The sequence below is a fragment of the Nerophis ophidion genome, linkage group LG13, assembly GCF_033978795.1.
Source record: "Nerophis ophidion isolate RoL-2023_Sa linkage group LG13, RoL_Noph_v1.0, whole genome shotgun sequence".
NCBI lineage: Eukaryota > Metazoa > Chordata > Actinopteri > Syngnathiformes > Syngnathidae > Nerophis > Nerophis ophidion.
The window spans coordinates 5,805,256-5,822,486 of record NC_084623.1 but is presented as its reverse complement, the minus strand read 5'-3'; the positions used below and the strand labels follow the sequence as shown (position 1 = coordinate 5,822,486).

General features: G+C 38.9%; 1 protein-coding gene across 1 annotated transcript in view; it reads right to left on the bottom strand.

Moving 5' to 3' along the window:
• stxbp5l (syntaxin binding protein 5L) overlaps nucleotides 1–9,122 on the bottom strand; it is a 359,880-nt gene extending 350,758 nt beyond the window's left edge. Inside the window, 1 exon segment of the mRNA XM_061918310.1 lies at nucleotides 8,534–9,122. Coding sequence (XP_061774294.1) covers nucleotides 8,534–8,704 — 171 coding nt within the window. The 5' untranslated portion in view covers nucleotides 8,705–9,122.
• Nucleotides 9,123–17,231: the final 8,109 nt, after the last annotated feature.

Here is a 17,231-nt window from a genome sequence, read left to right as displayed (position 1 = left end):
ATACTGTATATACCTTTATATACATATATACATACATATATACCTATACTGTATATACCTTTATATACATATATACATACATATATACCTATACTGTATATACCTTTATATACATATATACATACATATATAACTATACTGTATATACCTTTATATACATATATACATACATATATACCTATACTGTATATACCTTTATATACATATATACATACATATATACCTGTACTGGCTCACCTGCACTGGCTTCCTGTGCACTTAAGATGTGACTTTAAGGTTTTACTACTTACGTATAAAATACTACACGGTCTAGCTCCATCCTATCTTGCCGATTGTATTGTACCATATGTCCCGGCAAGAAATCTGCGTTCAAAGGACTCCGGCTTATTAGTGATTCCCAAAGCCCAAAAAAAGTCTGCGGGCTATAGAGCGTTTTCCGTTCGGGCTACAGTACTCTGGAATGCCCTCCCGGTAACAGTTCGAGATGCCACCTCAGTCGAAGCATTTAAGTCTCACCTTAAAACTCATTTGTATACTCTAGCCTTTAAATAGACTCCCTTTTTAGACCAGTTGATCTGCCGTTTCTTTTCTTTTTCTTCTATGTCCCACTCTCCTTTGTGGAGGGAGTCCGGTCCGATCCGGTGGCCATGTACTGCTCGCCTGTGTATCGGCTGGGGACATCTCTGCGCTGCTGATCCGCCTCCGCTTGGGATGGTTTCCTGCTGGCTCCGCTGTGAACGGGACTCTCGCTGCTGTGTTGGATCCGCTTTGGACTGGACTCTCGCGACTGTGTTGGATCCATTATGGATTGAACTTTCACAGTATCATGTTAGACCCGCTCGACATCCATTGCTTTCCTCCTCTCCAAGGTTCTCATAGTCATCATTGTCACCGACGTCCCACTGGGTGTGAGTTTTCCTTGCCCTTATGTGGGCCTACCGAGGATGTCGTAGTGGTTTGTGCAGCCCTTTGAGACACTAGTGATTTAGGGCTATATAAATAAACATTGATTGATTGATTGATTGTATGTTGTTACCGCGCTGGGAGGATGTTAAGGAAACTGCCTAACAATAAACCCACATAAGACACCAAGAACTCGCCCTCGATCATTCTACAGTTATAACGTCATTGGGCAGACACGCTGTTTATATTGTGGGAAAGCGGACGGGAAAACAGGCTGTCCTTACTCGGGTCCTGAATTTCGGGAGAAAATTTGTCTTGGGAGGTTTTCGGGAGAGGCGCTGAATTTCGGGAGTCCTCCGGAAAATCCAGGAGGATTGGCAAGTATGAATATTGCTAATACTTGGGAGATGTAAACATAGTCTTGTTGCCGCTTTTTGGATGTTGATTTTGTGCAAGTCACCTGGCGAGGCAGGCACGCATCCTGCTTTGCACAAAGAGCTGGAAAGGATGCGGCGTATTATTACCGACGCCACGTTAGAGCACTCAGCGAGGAAGGCGCAGCTTCCTGCTCGGGACGAGGCCATCACGCTGCACTCCTCCCTTTACTCACCCCCGTTTGAGCGCGCTCTGCAGCACCCCCCCCCCCCCCCTCACCCCCCATTTTTGGAGAAAACGAAGCGGCCACTTTGAAAACGTGGCACCACACAACAAGCCAAATACTCTCGGGTTCCACAATGAATTATTCACGGCCTCTCGCCGAAATTCAGCCTTTTCTCTTTCGCGGGTGAGGAATAATGGCTGCAGTCAGCTCGGAAAGCTATAAATACACCTACAAGCCCGCCACACCTCCTCCTTCCTCCCGGCGTAAAAGACATCAGGGCTGCAGGGTCCCTCTTGTGTGCTCTCTGTATGCGAGGCATTATGTCACCACGCCGTTTGTGTGTGCTCGCTGATGCAACACCGAGAGAGTGCTCGTCACACACTGGGATTAACACACACCCGTGCACCTGTAACAAAACTGTGCCCGGATGTTTATTTGCCTCATTCTCGTGAGAACCCTGCGTCTGACTGACTAGCCAGGACTCGCAGCAGTGTGCACAAACCCCCAGCAGGTAGCATCTGTGAGCATATTCAAATGTATCATCTCTTTCGGGCACACTGTAAAAAAAAAAAATAGTAATAATAATGGGGCTTCACGGTGGCAGAGGGGTTAGTGCGTCTGCCTCACAATACGAAGGTCCTGCAGTCCTGGGTTCAAATCCAGGCTCGGGATCTTTCTGTGTGGAGTTTGCATGTTCTCCCCGTGAATGCGTGGGTTCCCTCCAGGTACTCCGGCTTCCTCCCACTTCCAAAGACATGCACCTGGGGATAGGCCCCTCCCACTTCCAAAGACATGCACCTGGGGATAGGCCCCTCCCACTTCCAAAGACATGCACCTGGGGATAGGTTGATTGGCAACACTAAATGGTCCCTAGTGTGTGAATGTGGGTGTGAATGTTGTCTGTCTATCTGTGTTGGCCCTGCGATGAGGCGGCAACTTGTCCAGGGTGTACCCCGCCTTCCGCCCGATTGTAGCTGAGATAGGCGCCAGCGCCCCCCCCCCCGCGACCCCAAAGGGGAATAAGCGGTAGAAAATGGATGGATGGATGGATGGATAATAATAATAATCCACAAAATTTACAGTATAATTACGATTAATCAAAAACAGTTATTTGTACACTCCCTGTTTTACTATGGGGAAAAAATTATATATTTTTAACCTGTTTACAAAGAAAACTAAAGGATTTACGATAAAAACGAGTCATCTTACCAGGAATTTCTAGCAAACTCCACGCGGTTTAGCTCGGTCGGTAGAGTGGCCGTGCCAGCAACTTGAGGGTTGCAGGTTCGATTCCCGCTTCCGCCGTCCTAGTCACTGCCGTTGTGTCCTTGGGCAAGACACTTTACCCACCTGCTCCCAGTGCCACCCACACTGGTTTGAATGTAACTTAGATATTGGGTTTCACTATGTAAAGCGCTTTGAGTCACTAGAGAAAAAGCGCTATATAAATATAATTCACTTCACACACAAAGAACCCCTAGCCGGGGATTCAAAGCCAGGACCCTCTCGCTGTGAGGCACGAGCTCTAACCACTGCGTCATTGTATCCAGATTCGGCAATGGCAAAGTGAAGTAAAGGGAATTATATTTATATAGCGCTTTTTCTCTAGTGACTACATAGTGAACCCCAATATCTAATTTTTTCAGGACAATACTGCCATCTACTGTACATGCGTATGGTTCGAAAAACAGTGACAGAGAATAGAACAAGGATGTACAATTCAACCCTTAACTCAACAATGAGTAGATGAGTGTTATGTGTGTGTGTATGTGTAAATAAATGAACACTGAAATTCAAATATTTATTTTATATATATATATAAAATAATATACATATATAGATATATATATGTGAATTACATTTATATAGCGCTTTTCTCTAGTAACTCAAAGCGCTTTACATAGTGAAACCCAATATGTAAGTTACATTTAAACCAGTGTAGGTGGCACTGGGAGCAGGTGGGTAAAGTGTCTTGCCCAAGGACACAACGGCAGTGACTAGGATGGCAGAAGCGGGGATCCCCTGGCCGGGGGATTCAAACCCAGGACCCTCTCGCTGTGAGGCACTAGCTCTACCCACTGTGTCATTGTATCCAGATTCGGCAATGGCAAAGTGAAGTAAAGTGAATTATATTTATATAGCGCTTTTTCTCTAGTGACTCAGAACGCTTTACATAGTGAACCCCAATATCAAATTTTTTCAGGACAATTCTGCCATCTACTGTAAATGCGTATGGTTCGAAAAACAGTGACAGAGAATAGAACAAGGATGCACAATTCAACCCTTAACTCAACAATGAGTAGATGAGTGTTATGTGTGTGTGTATGTGTAAATAAATGAACACTGAAATTCAAGTATTTATTTTATATATATATAAAATAATATACATATATAGATATATATATGTGAATTACATTTATATAGCGCTTTTCTCTAGTGACTCAAAGCGCTTTACATAGTGAAGCCCAATATGTAAGTTACATTTAAACCAGTGTAGGTGGCACTGGGAGCAGGTGGGTAAAGTGTCTTGCCCAAGGACACAACGGCAGTGACTAGGATGGCAGAAGCTGGGATCGAACCTGCAACCCTCAAGTTGCTGGCAAGGCCGCTCTACCAACCGAGCCATACTGCAAAAAATCCCTGTGTTTCCGTGACATGTGAGCGAAGTATTTTAACTTTGAACTCATTTGTACAACCTTTCACTGGACAACTCACATGTTCCTTCAAGCGAGCTATTAAAAATGAGCCTTAAATAGCTGTTTTTGTTGATAGTAAATTAGTAGAAAAAAAAAACAGATACATGTACAACCTGTTTACAAAAAAAAACTAAAGGATTTACGATAAAAACGAGTCATTTTACCAGGAGTTTCCAGCAAACTCCACACACAAAGAGCCCCTAGCTCGGGAATCGAACCCAGGACCCTCTTACTGTGAGGCATGAGCTCTAACCACTGCGTCACTGTATCTAGACTTGGCAACAACAAAAAAAATCCCTGTGTTTCCGTGACATGTGAGCGGGTATTTTAACTTTGAACTCATTTGTACAACCTTTCACTGGACAACTCACATGTTCCTTCAAGTGAGCTATTAAAAATGTGCCTTAAATAGCTGTTTTTGTTGATAGAAAATTAGTAGAAAAAAAACAGATACATGTACAACCTGTTTACAAAAAAAAATAAAGGATTTACGATAAAAACGACTCATTTTACCAGGAGTTTCCAGCAAACTCCACACACAAAGAGCCCCTAGCTCGGGAATCGAACCCAGGACCCTCTTACTGTGAGGCATGAGCTCTAACCACTGCGTCATTGTATGTAGACTTGGCAACCAAAAAAAAAATCCCTGTGTTTCCGTGACATGTGAGCGAAGTATTTTAACTTTGAAAGCATTTGTACAACCTTTCACTGGACAACTCACATGTTCCTTCAAGTGAGCTATTAAAAATGAGCCTTAAATAGCTGTTTTTGTTGATAGCAAATTAGTAGAAAAAAAATAACAGATACATGTACAACCTGTTTACAAAAAAAAAACCTGGAGAATTTACGATAAAAATAGCGACATCTGTGGTTGCCAGGAATATACATGCAAACTCCACACACAAAGAACCTCTAGCCGGGGAATCGAACCCAGGACCCTCTCGCTGTGAGGCACGAGCGCTAACCACTGCGTCACTGTATCTAGATTCGGCAAAAAATCCATGTATTTCCGTGACATGTGAGCGAAGTATTTTAACTTTGAAAGCATTTGTACAACCTTTCACTGGACAACTCACATGTTCCTTCAAGTGAGCTATTAAAAATTAGCCTTAAATAGCTGTTTTTGTTGATAGTAAATTAGTAGGAAAAAAACAAACCTGTTGTAAACAAACCTGTTTACAAAAAAAACCTGGAGAATTTACGATAAAAACAGCATCATCTGTGGTTGCCAGGAATATACATGCAAACTCCACACACAAAGAGCCCCTAGCCGGGGAATCGAACCCAGGACCCTCTCGCCGTGAGGCACTAGCTCTACCCACTGCGTCACTGTATCTAGATTCGGCAAAAAATCCATGTATTTCCGTGACATGTGAGCGAAGTATTTTAACTTTGAAAGCATTTGTACAACCTTTCACTGGACAACTCACATGTTCCTTCAAGTGAACTATTAAAAATGAGCCTTAAAAAGCTGTTTTTGTTGATAGCAAATTAGTAGAAAAAAAACAGATACATGTACAACCTGTTTACAAAAAAAATAAAGGATTTACGATAAAAACGAGTCATTTTACCAGGAGTTTCTAGCAAACTCCACACACAAAGAGCCCCTAGCTCGGGAATCGAACCCAGGACCCTCTTACTGTGAGGCATGAGCTCTAACCACTGCGTCATTGTATCTAGACTTGGCAACAAAAAAAAAAATCCCTGTGTTTCCGTGACATGTGAGCGAAGTATTTTAACTTTGAACGCATTTGTACAACCTTTCACTGGACAACTCACATGTTCCTTCAAGTGAGCTATTAAAAATGAGCCTTAAATAACTGTTTTTGTTGATAGCAAATTAGTAGAAAAAAAAACAGATACATGTACAACCTGTTTACAAAAAAAAACCTGGAGAATTTACGATAAAAATAGCGACATCTGTGGTTGCCAGGAATATAAATGCAAACTCCACACACAAATAACCTCTAGCCGGGGAATCGAACCCAGGACCCGCTCGCTGTGAGGCATGAGCTCTAACCACTGCGTCACTGTATCTAGATTTGAAAGCATTTTTACAGCAGTTTTACATGCAGAAAAACAGTGTAAAATAGTTTCGGTCTTTTTCCGATTCCTGGGGTGAGGAATCGATTAAGAATCGATTCCCGATTCAAACAGACTCTCACAAACTATCATTTGGTATGATAAATACAATTAAACAACTTGTTACAAGTTATAAAAGTGCCTTTTGGTTGCCAGAAATCTGATTTTTCGAAATTTAATTTTGTAAGAACATTTTTTAAAAATTAAAAAAAAAAAATTAAAATGATAAATAGATTTAATTTCTTAAAACCGTTAATCAAGTACAGTAAAATATTCACTTGTACCCCGTTTTTCCTCCGACAAACACAGAATCGTAGCAATTTTCCCCTCAGAAATCATGTAAATCTAAATATGAACCTAAAAATATGAACACAAAACACAATTTAAGGAGAATAATTAAAGTTTTACATGCAGAAAAACTGTGTAAAATAGTTCCGGTCTGATTCCGATTCTTGGGGTGAGGAATTGACTCAGAATCGATTCCCGATTCAAACGGACTCTCACAAAGTAATTGAAATTAAACAACTTGTGACAAGTTATAAAAGTGCCTTTTGTTAGCCTGAAAACACATTTTAAAAAATTTAATCTTTGTAAAAAGAAAAATGTAAATGTTAAAAAAATGTGTAAATGATGAATGGATTTAAAAATAATAATAAATAAATAATTATTTAATAAAATAAATAAATAAAATATATAAATGAATTAATAAAAAATTAAATAAAAATTCTCAATTTAATTGTAGTCTAATGAAACTATTAATCAAGTACAGTAAAATATTCACTAGTTTTTGTACAATTTTCCCCTCAGAAATGATATAAATCTAAATAATCCATCCCCAAAATATGAACACAAAACACAATTTGAAGAGAATAATTAAAGTTTTACATTTGTACAACCATTTATGTGGAAAAACTGTGTAAAATAGTTGCGGTCTGATTCCGATTCCTGGGGTGAGGAATCGACTCAGAACCGATTCCTGATTCAAACAGACTCTCACAAAGTAATTGAAATTAAAAAACTTGTGACAAGTTATAAAAGTGCCTTTTGTTAGCCTGAAAACACATTTTAAAAAATGTAATCTTTGTAAAAAAAACAATGTTTCAATGTTAAAAAAAAAAGTGTAAATGATGAATGGATTTTTGAAAAAAATCATCCATCCATCCATCTTCTTACGCTTATCCGAGGTCAGGTCGCGGGGGTTGCAGCCTAAGCAGGGAAACCCAGACTTCCCTCTCCCCAGCACTTTGTCTAGCTCTTCCCGGGGAATCCCGAGGCGTTCCCATTTATTTAAAAAAATCAATAAATAATTAATATATAAATACAATAAATAAATAAAATAAATACATCAATTAATACGAATTAAATAAAAATTCTCAATTTAATTGTAGTCTAATGAAACTGTTAATCAAGTACAGTAAAATATTCACTAGTTTTGGTACAATTTTCCCCTCAGAAATGATGTAAATCTAAATAATCCATCCCAGACACCCCAAAATATGAACACAAAACACAATTTAAGGGGAATATTTAAAGTTTTACATGCAGAAAAACTGTGTAAAATAGTTCCGGTCTGATTCCGATTCCTGGGGTGAGGACTCGACTCAGAATCAATTCCCGATTCAAACGGACTCTCACAAAGTAATTGAAATTAAACAACTTGTTAGAAGTTATAAAAGTGCCTTTTGTTAGCCTGAAAACAGATTTTTAAAAATGTGATCTTTGTAAAAAAAATTTAATTAAATGTAAAAAAAATGTGTAAATGATGAGTGGATTAAAAAAATTAAATAAATAATTATTTAATAAAATAAATAAATAAAATATATAAATGAATTAATACAAATTAAATAAAAATTCTCAATTTAATTGTAGTCTAATGAAACTATTAATCAAGTACAGTAAAATATTCACTAGTTTTTGCACAATTTTCCCCTCAGAAATGATGTAAATCTAAATAATCCATCCCCAAAATATGAACACAAAACACAATTTAAGGAGAATAATTAAAGTGTTACATTTCTACAAACTTCCATGCGGAAAAACTGTGTAAAATAGTTCCGGTGTGATTCCGATTCCTGGGGTGAGGAATCGACTCAGAATCAAACAGACTCTCACAAACTATCATTTGCTATTATAATTGAAATTAAATGTAACCTTCTTTAAAAAAAATTGCATTTTGGATTTTGAATCACGATCAGAAAAAAATCGCGATTTTTTTTTTTTTTTTTTTTTTTTTTTAGTTCTGCGCACCCACCTTACACAGCTGAAAGTTTTCCGCCACGAGTGTCTCCTGCACGTCGATCTCCTTGGGGGTGGCCGCCGCGGTGGGCGTCCCGGCCGCGCTGCCGCACGACGGAGACCCCACGGTGCCGCCGCCGGGGGACGACGTGGTCAAGCCGTCCAGAACCTTCCGAAACTTCTTCATGTCCGCCGCCTCTTCGCGCGACACGCAAATACGAACCCTGGCTCTTTTTTCTCTCTTTTTCCTCCCCGGACGGACGCTCCCACGCTCCCACGCTCCTCGGGTCTTTAGGAACGATCCAGAAAGTCCGACCTCATCCCGGCCGATGTCCTCCCGGATGAATCGGAGCGCACGCGCACGCGCGCAGACACGCGGATACGGGTCCAACTTCCCGGGTTCTCCTGGTTCCCCTAAAGTGGGATCCGCGTGGCTCGGAGGAACATCCCCGCGGGTGGAGGGCGATGGTCACGCAGCCATGCTCGGAACGCGAGTGGGAAGGCGCGAGAACCGGGATCCGCACGTGACGGAAAAAAACAAACAACAACAAAAAAAGGTGTTTTCAGGAGAAAGGCAACGCTGCGATCCACGGCACGGACACGCGCACACACGCACGCACGCGCACAGACTGGAGCTATCCATGGTGCTGAAAAAGCCTTGGTGAGCCTGGCCCCGCCCCCTTCACTATCTCTCTCCCCCCCCTCGCTCCGCCCTCCCTCCTCTCCTGGCGAGTGCACTTGGATTACACACTCGAAGTCACACAAGTCTACACACAGTACACACAACCCTAATACACACTCTGCTTCACAGTGGTTGTGATGTGTTACACACACCTACACACTACACACACACTAGGATTGTGATACACACATGTCCATACTTTACACACTTTACACACACACTAGGGTTGTAATACACACCTTCTCACACTTTACACATGTAATAGGATTTTGATACACACCTTTTCACACGTTATACACACACTAGGATTGTGATACACACATTACACACACACTAGTACTGTGATACAGGCCTTTTAAGACTTTACACACACACTAGGATTTTGATACACACATTTTCACACTTTATACACACACACACTAAGATTGTGATACACACCTTTTCACACTTTTCACACACACATGAGGATTGTGATACACACATTTTCACATTTTACACACACACTAGGATTGTGATACACACACTTTCACACTTTGCACACACACACACACTAGGATTGTGATACACACCTTTTCACACTTTACACACATACTAGGATTTTGATACACACCTTTTCACACTTTATACACACACTAGGATTGTGATACACACATGTTCACACTTTACACACACACACACACACTAGGATTGCGATACATACTTGTTCACACTTTACACACACACTGGGTTTGTGTTACACACCTTTTCACACTTTACACACACACTAGGATTGTGATACACACATGTTCACACTTTACACACACACTAGGATTGTGATACACACATGTTCACACTTTACACACACACTAGGATTGTGATACACACATTCTCGCACTTTACACACACACACACACTAGGATTGTGATACACACCTTTACACACATTACACACACACTAGGATTGTGATACACACATGTTCACACTTTACACACACACAGTAGGATTGTGATACACACCTTTACACACGTTACACACACTAGGATTGTGATACACACATGTTCACATTTTACACACACACTAGGATTGTGATACACACTTTCACACTTTACACACACAGTAGGATTGTGATACACACACTTTCACACTTTACACACATACTATGATTGTGATACACACATGTTCACACTTTACACACACACACTAGGATTGTGATACACACACTTTCCCACTTTACACACACATTAAGTTTGTGTTACACACCTTTTCACACTTTACACACACACTAGGATTGTGATACACATTTACACACTTTACACACACACTAGGTTTGTGTTACACACCTTTATACACTTTACACACACTAGGATTGTGATACACACCTGTGTATATATAAATATATATATATATATATATATATATATATATATATATATATATATATATATATATATAGTTTGTGTTACACACCTTTTCACACTTTACACACACACTAGGATTGTGATACACACACTTTCATACTTTACACACACACTAGGTTTGTGTTACACACCTTTATAGATTTTACACACACACTAGGATTGTGATACACACGTTCTCACACTTTATACACACACACACTAGGATTGTGATACACACCTTTACACACTTTACACACACACTAGGATTGTGATACACACCTTTACACACTTTACACACACACTAGGATTGTGATACACACATTCTCACACTTTACACACACACACACTACGATTGTGATACACACACTTTCACACTTTACACACACACTAGGATTGTGATAATTGCCTTTTCACACTTTACACACACACTAAGATTGTGATACACACATGTTCACACTTTACACATACACTAGGATTGTGAAACACACAATTTCACACTTTACACACACACTAGGATTGCGATACACACATGTTCACACTTCACACACACACTATAGGATTATGATACACACATTGTCACACTTTACACACACACTAGTATTGTGATACACTCCTGTGTATATATAAATATATATATATATATATATATATATATAGTTTGTGTTACACACCTTTTCACACTTTACACACACACTAGGATTGTGATACACACACTTTCACACTTTACACACACACTAGGATTGTGATACACATTTACACACTTTACACACACACTAGGTTTGTGTTACACACCTTTATACACTTTACACACACACTAGGATTGTGATACACACATTCTCACACTTTACACACACACTCGGATTGTGATACACACCATTACACACTTTACACACACACTAGGATTGTGATACACACATGTTCACATTTTACACACACACTAGGATTGTGATACACACATTCTCACACTTTACACACACACAATAGGATTGTGATACACACCTTTTCACACTTTACACACACACTAGGATTGTGATACACATTTTTACACACTTTACACGCACACTAGGATTGTGATACACACATGTTCACACTTTACACACACACTAGGATTGTGATACACATTTTTACACACTTTACACGCACACTAGGATTGTGATACACACATGTTCACACTTTACACACACACTAGGATTGTGATACACATGTTTACACACTTTACACGCACACTAGGATTGTGATACACATATGTTCACACTTTACACACACACTACGATTTTGATACACACATGTTCACACTTTACACACACACTAGGATTGTGATACAGACATTCTCACACTTTACACACACATACACTAGGATTGTGATACACACCTTCTCACACTTTACACACACACACACACACACACACACACACTAGGATTGTGATACACACCTTTTCACACTTTACACACATACTAGGATTGTGATACACACCTTTTCACACTTTATACACACACTAGGATTGTGATACACACCTTTACACACACATTAGAATTGTGAGACACACTTTCACACTTCACACACACACTAGGAAAATGATACACACATTCTCACACTTTACACACACACTAGGATTGTGATACACATCCTTTCACACTTTACACACACACTAAGATTGTGATACACACTTGTTCACACTTTACACACACACTATAGGATTATGATAGACACATTGTCACACTTTACACACACACTAAGATTGTGATACACACTTGTTCACACTTTATACACACACTATAGGATTATGATAGACACATTGTCACACTTTACACACACACTATGATTGTGATACACACCTGTGTATATTTATATATATATACTGTGTGCGGGGTTGACAAGCATTTAGTGTTTATACTCACATTGATACTAACATTTATGCAAGTAATGTAATCTAGAAGATGTAAAATATTACATTTTTCTCGGGTGATGTGGATTAATTGATCCATCTTGAGGTGTGCATTAGGAGACAAGTGAGCGGTCAGTGAATTACTCGCTGTTGTGCATTGTCCCTCCAGTGTTTGTTGTTATATTGTGTTGGAGGAAAGCTTTACAAAGTGCTTGAAAACTGACAAGCTGACAAACGCGAGTAAAGTTTCTGAGGTACTTTTACGATCGCGGTGAGAAAGACAATCAGGGCTGGAGACCAATCTTTAATATTTCAACAGATTGTCATTAAAGCCAACAGACAAAAACATGAAAAAAACAGTAATTTGTGCTTGTTGTCATCCATTAACCAAGCCACAAACACTCATCACTTACAGGCACAACTTCTTTTTCTTATATTGTGAATGACATGACGGGTTTTCAACACACAGCGTTGGCAGTAACAAGCTACATGTAGCTACGCTACGTAGCTTAACTACATTTTGCGGTAGCGTAGCTACTTTTTAATTAAGTAGCTTTTCCTGTAGCCATCCATGATGATTGGTTGGTGTTGGTATCAATCAATCAATCAATGTTTGTTCATATAGCCCTAAATCACAAGTGTCTCAAAGGGCTGCAAAAGCCAAAACAACATCGGTGGTACCGAGCCCACATAAGGGCAAGGAAAAACTCACCCCAGTGGGATGTTGAAATGTGATATACAAATCAATAAATAATTTGTATTAATAAACGCGTATTTGTAAATCTATTTTTGAGATTTTAAAATATATATAAATAAAATGTATAAATATAAAAATGTGACATACAAATAAATCAATAATTTGTATAAATAAACATGTGTCTGTAAATATATTTTTGAGAATTGACTGTGAATATGCTTGATTTTGTATTTGTATTGAATTTGCGGATGTGGATCGCTTTTTTGCTTTTGTGTCGATGAGACATTCCTCCCACAAAACAGATGCAGAAGGTATGATGAGTCACAATTGGCTAAGGTTAGGGAGAAACATAACGGACTGCCCAATCAGAAGCAAGATAAGAAGAATTATCTGAATTAGTAAGCAAAATCGAAACAGTCACACTCACGTCAAATGGCGACAGAGGAGTCAGAGACAGAGGGACGCTTCAAGTTGACCACTCCAAAAAAATATATATATATATCCCGTATTTCCTTGAATTGCCGCCGGGTATATAGTATGTGCCTGCCTAGAATTACTGCAGGGTCAAACTCGTTTCGCAAAATAATTAGCGCATGCTTAGCATTACCGCCGGCTCAGGATTAACGCCGGGTCAAACTCGTTTCGCAAAATATTATTTTTATTAGCGCGTGTCTAGAATTTCCACCGGGTCAAACTCGTCACGTCACGAGTGACACTTCACCCGTCATCATTTTCAAAATGGAGGAGGCTGACTTCAATCATTTGAAATCGCATAAAGGGAAAAAGATTAAGAGCTATTCAGTAGGATTTAAGGTTCAAGTTATAAAATATGCTGAAAAGAACAGTAAGCAGCTATGTTTTATTAATATACCGTAGCTGCGTGTGTCAAATATGAGCCATTAAATGACTCCCTCCTCCTGGTGGTAGAGGGCGCTAGTGATGCTTCTTGCGACTACTCGGCTGCAGAAGAAGTGACAACAAGCAGCAAGAGTGAGCAGCAATCATTTATTTTTTCCTCTCGCTTGCACTTTTAACATGGAGGATTACATAACTAAAATAAAACAGGTTTCTAAACTGGACTTTCAATCGAAGCAGGAGGTAATAAAGGAAGATCTCCATCGAGACAGAGAGACTTTTAAACCTGAAGAAAGATAAGGAAGACTTCTATAAAAAAGTTATCGATGCTTTTGATCAGAAGGAGCTGCGCATGGACTTCATTTATAAGTAAAGGTCAGACCATAATAATGTTTTTTTTTTTATTAAATGTGCTTTTCATGATGGTATCCTTACATCACACTCAAATTTATAAGCGCAGGCCTAAATTTACCGCATGCCTTTGGTTCAAGAAACTCAATCATGAGTGTTTCAGACAAGTGTATGCGTTTAGTGAAAACAACGCCCAAAACACTATTTTTTCGTTGTTCACTCTGTAAACCTAAAACATAACTGCTCTCTACATCTAAGACGTGGAACACACACTTAGGTGATTTGACTTCATGAAACGTTTTTCCTGCACAAAACCTTCACCCACTGCTCCCAAACATAGTTTAAAATAGTTTTTAATCATATTTGTTTTTATATTGTTTTTATTGGTTTTATATTTATTATTATTTTTTTTTATTTTTATTTTTTTATTCAGTCATTGGTGGAGCATAATATACATATATATATATATATATATATATATATATATATATATATATATATATATATATACTTTTTTTTAATTTTATTTTATTTATTTATTTATTTATTTATTTTTTTACAATTGTTTTTAACATGGCTGTGCAGCACTTTGGAAACGTTATTGTTGTTTAAATGTGCTATATAAATAAAGTGGATTGGATTGGAAACAACATAAAAGTAACTGGGTTTTTTTTTTGTCAAGATATAGATAGATGCTGGGGTGTTTTTGTTTGTTTGTTTTTGTTTTTACCGTAGGCAGAGAAAATTAATTCTAAATAAATACATGTATTTAGAAGCTTAATAGCCCATTGTTTTTCCCTCCTTTTGGGGCGTCTTTTCTTGTTTAAAGGGGAACATTATCACCAGATCTATGCAAGCGTCAATATATACCTTGATGGTGCAGAAAAAAACCATGCATTTTTGTAACTGATTTCCGAACTCTAAATGGGTGAATTTTGGCGAATTAAACGCCTTTTTGTTTATCGGTCTTGAGGCAATGACATCAGAACGTGACGTCACCGAGGTAACACACCCGCCATTTTCATTTTCACATTACAAACACCAGGTCTCAGCTCTGTTATTTTCAGTTTTTTCGACTATTTTTTGGAACCTTGGAGACATCATGCCTCGTCGGTGTAACAACACTAACAGGGAGGGATTCAAGTTGCACCACTGGCAAGAAATCTGCCGCCAGACCCCCATTGAATGTGCCAGAGTGTCTCCACATTTGACCGGCGATGACAGACATGGCACAGAGATGTATGGATAACCTGCAGATGCATTTGCAACGATTAAGTCAACGAAATCACAAAGGTGAGTGTTGTTGATGTTGTTGACTTATGTGCTAATCAGACATATTTGGTCGCGGCGTGACTGCCAGCTAATCGATGCTAAAATGCTACGCTAATCGATGCTAACATGCTATTTACGCTAGCTGTATGTACATTTGAAACTAGATACAAAAATTTAATGCGAAACAAACACTTACCAATCGACGGATTTAAATTGCTCCAGTGTCACAAGATGCGAAAGTCCTGATCGTTTGGTCCGCACATTTTACCGGTACATTTACAAGCCATGCTATGGGCCACTTCATTAGGTACACCCATGCTATGGCCGGATTGCGTCAATAGCTATTTGCTCAATAGCTTCAGTTTCTTCTTCAATTTCGTTTTTCGCTATCTGCCTCCATACTCCGACCACCTGTTTCAATACATGCGTAATCTGTTGAATAGCTTAAGCCACTGAAATCCGAGTCTGAATCCGAGCTAATGTCGCTATATCTTGCTGTGCTATTCGCCATTGTTTGTATTGGCGGCCCTGTATGACGTCACAGGGAAATGGACAGTGTCTTCGAAGATAGCGGAAATAAGGAACTTTAAAGCTTTTTTTAGGGATATTCCGGGAGATGTAAAATTTTGAAAAAAAAATCGAAAAATAAAACAAGCCACTGGGAACTGATTTTGTATTGTTTTTAACCCTTTTGAAATTGTGATAATGTTCCCCTTCAAATGTCTTAGTTATATTACTCGTTAGTGTAGTTAGAGATAGATATTTTTGTTTCCTCCTTTTTGGAGTGATTTTTGACTAACATGTTATACAATAATAAAAACGAGACATAACCATTGCATTAAAATAAGTTTGAGCTGCCTCCATTGTTAATGAATTCCTGATACATTTGAACATTTTTATGTTTTATTTAAGACTTTGGCACATGAATGAATGAGTGAATGAATGGTTTATTTTGAGCCATGCAAACAAAACAAGTGAATGACATAAAATACAAAAGAAATATATAAATACATTATGTTTTCACCTACATTGAAAACATTACATGTGACTAATCTTTTGTAGATGTCAAGATTGGCTCAAAAGGGAGTGGGAAGAAGTCAACTTATTAGGTCCCACCCCTATACATATACAATATATATATACAATATATAATACAATAATATATATAATATAATTCAATTCAGTGGTTGCTGCGTAGATGCTATATATTATCTATATATAATACATTTAAATTCACACACACTTACATATATACATATGTACACCACACATATATACACACATATATACAATTTATATATATATATACATATATACATATACATATATATATATATCCATCCATCCATTTTCTACTGCTTATTCCCTTTCGGGGTTGCGGGGGGCGCTGGCGCCTATCTCAGCTACAATTGGGCGGAAGGCAGGGTACACCCTGGACAAGTCACCACCTCATCGCAGGGCCAACACAGATAGACAGACAACATTCACACTCACATTCACACACGAGGGCCAATTTAGTGTTGCCAATCAACCTATCCCCAGGTGCATGTCTTTGGAGGTGGGAGGAAGCCGGAGTACCCGGAGGTAACCCACGC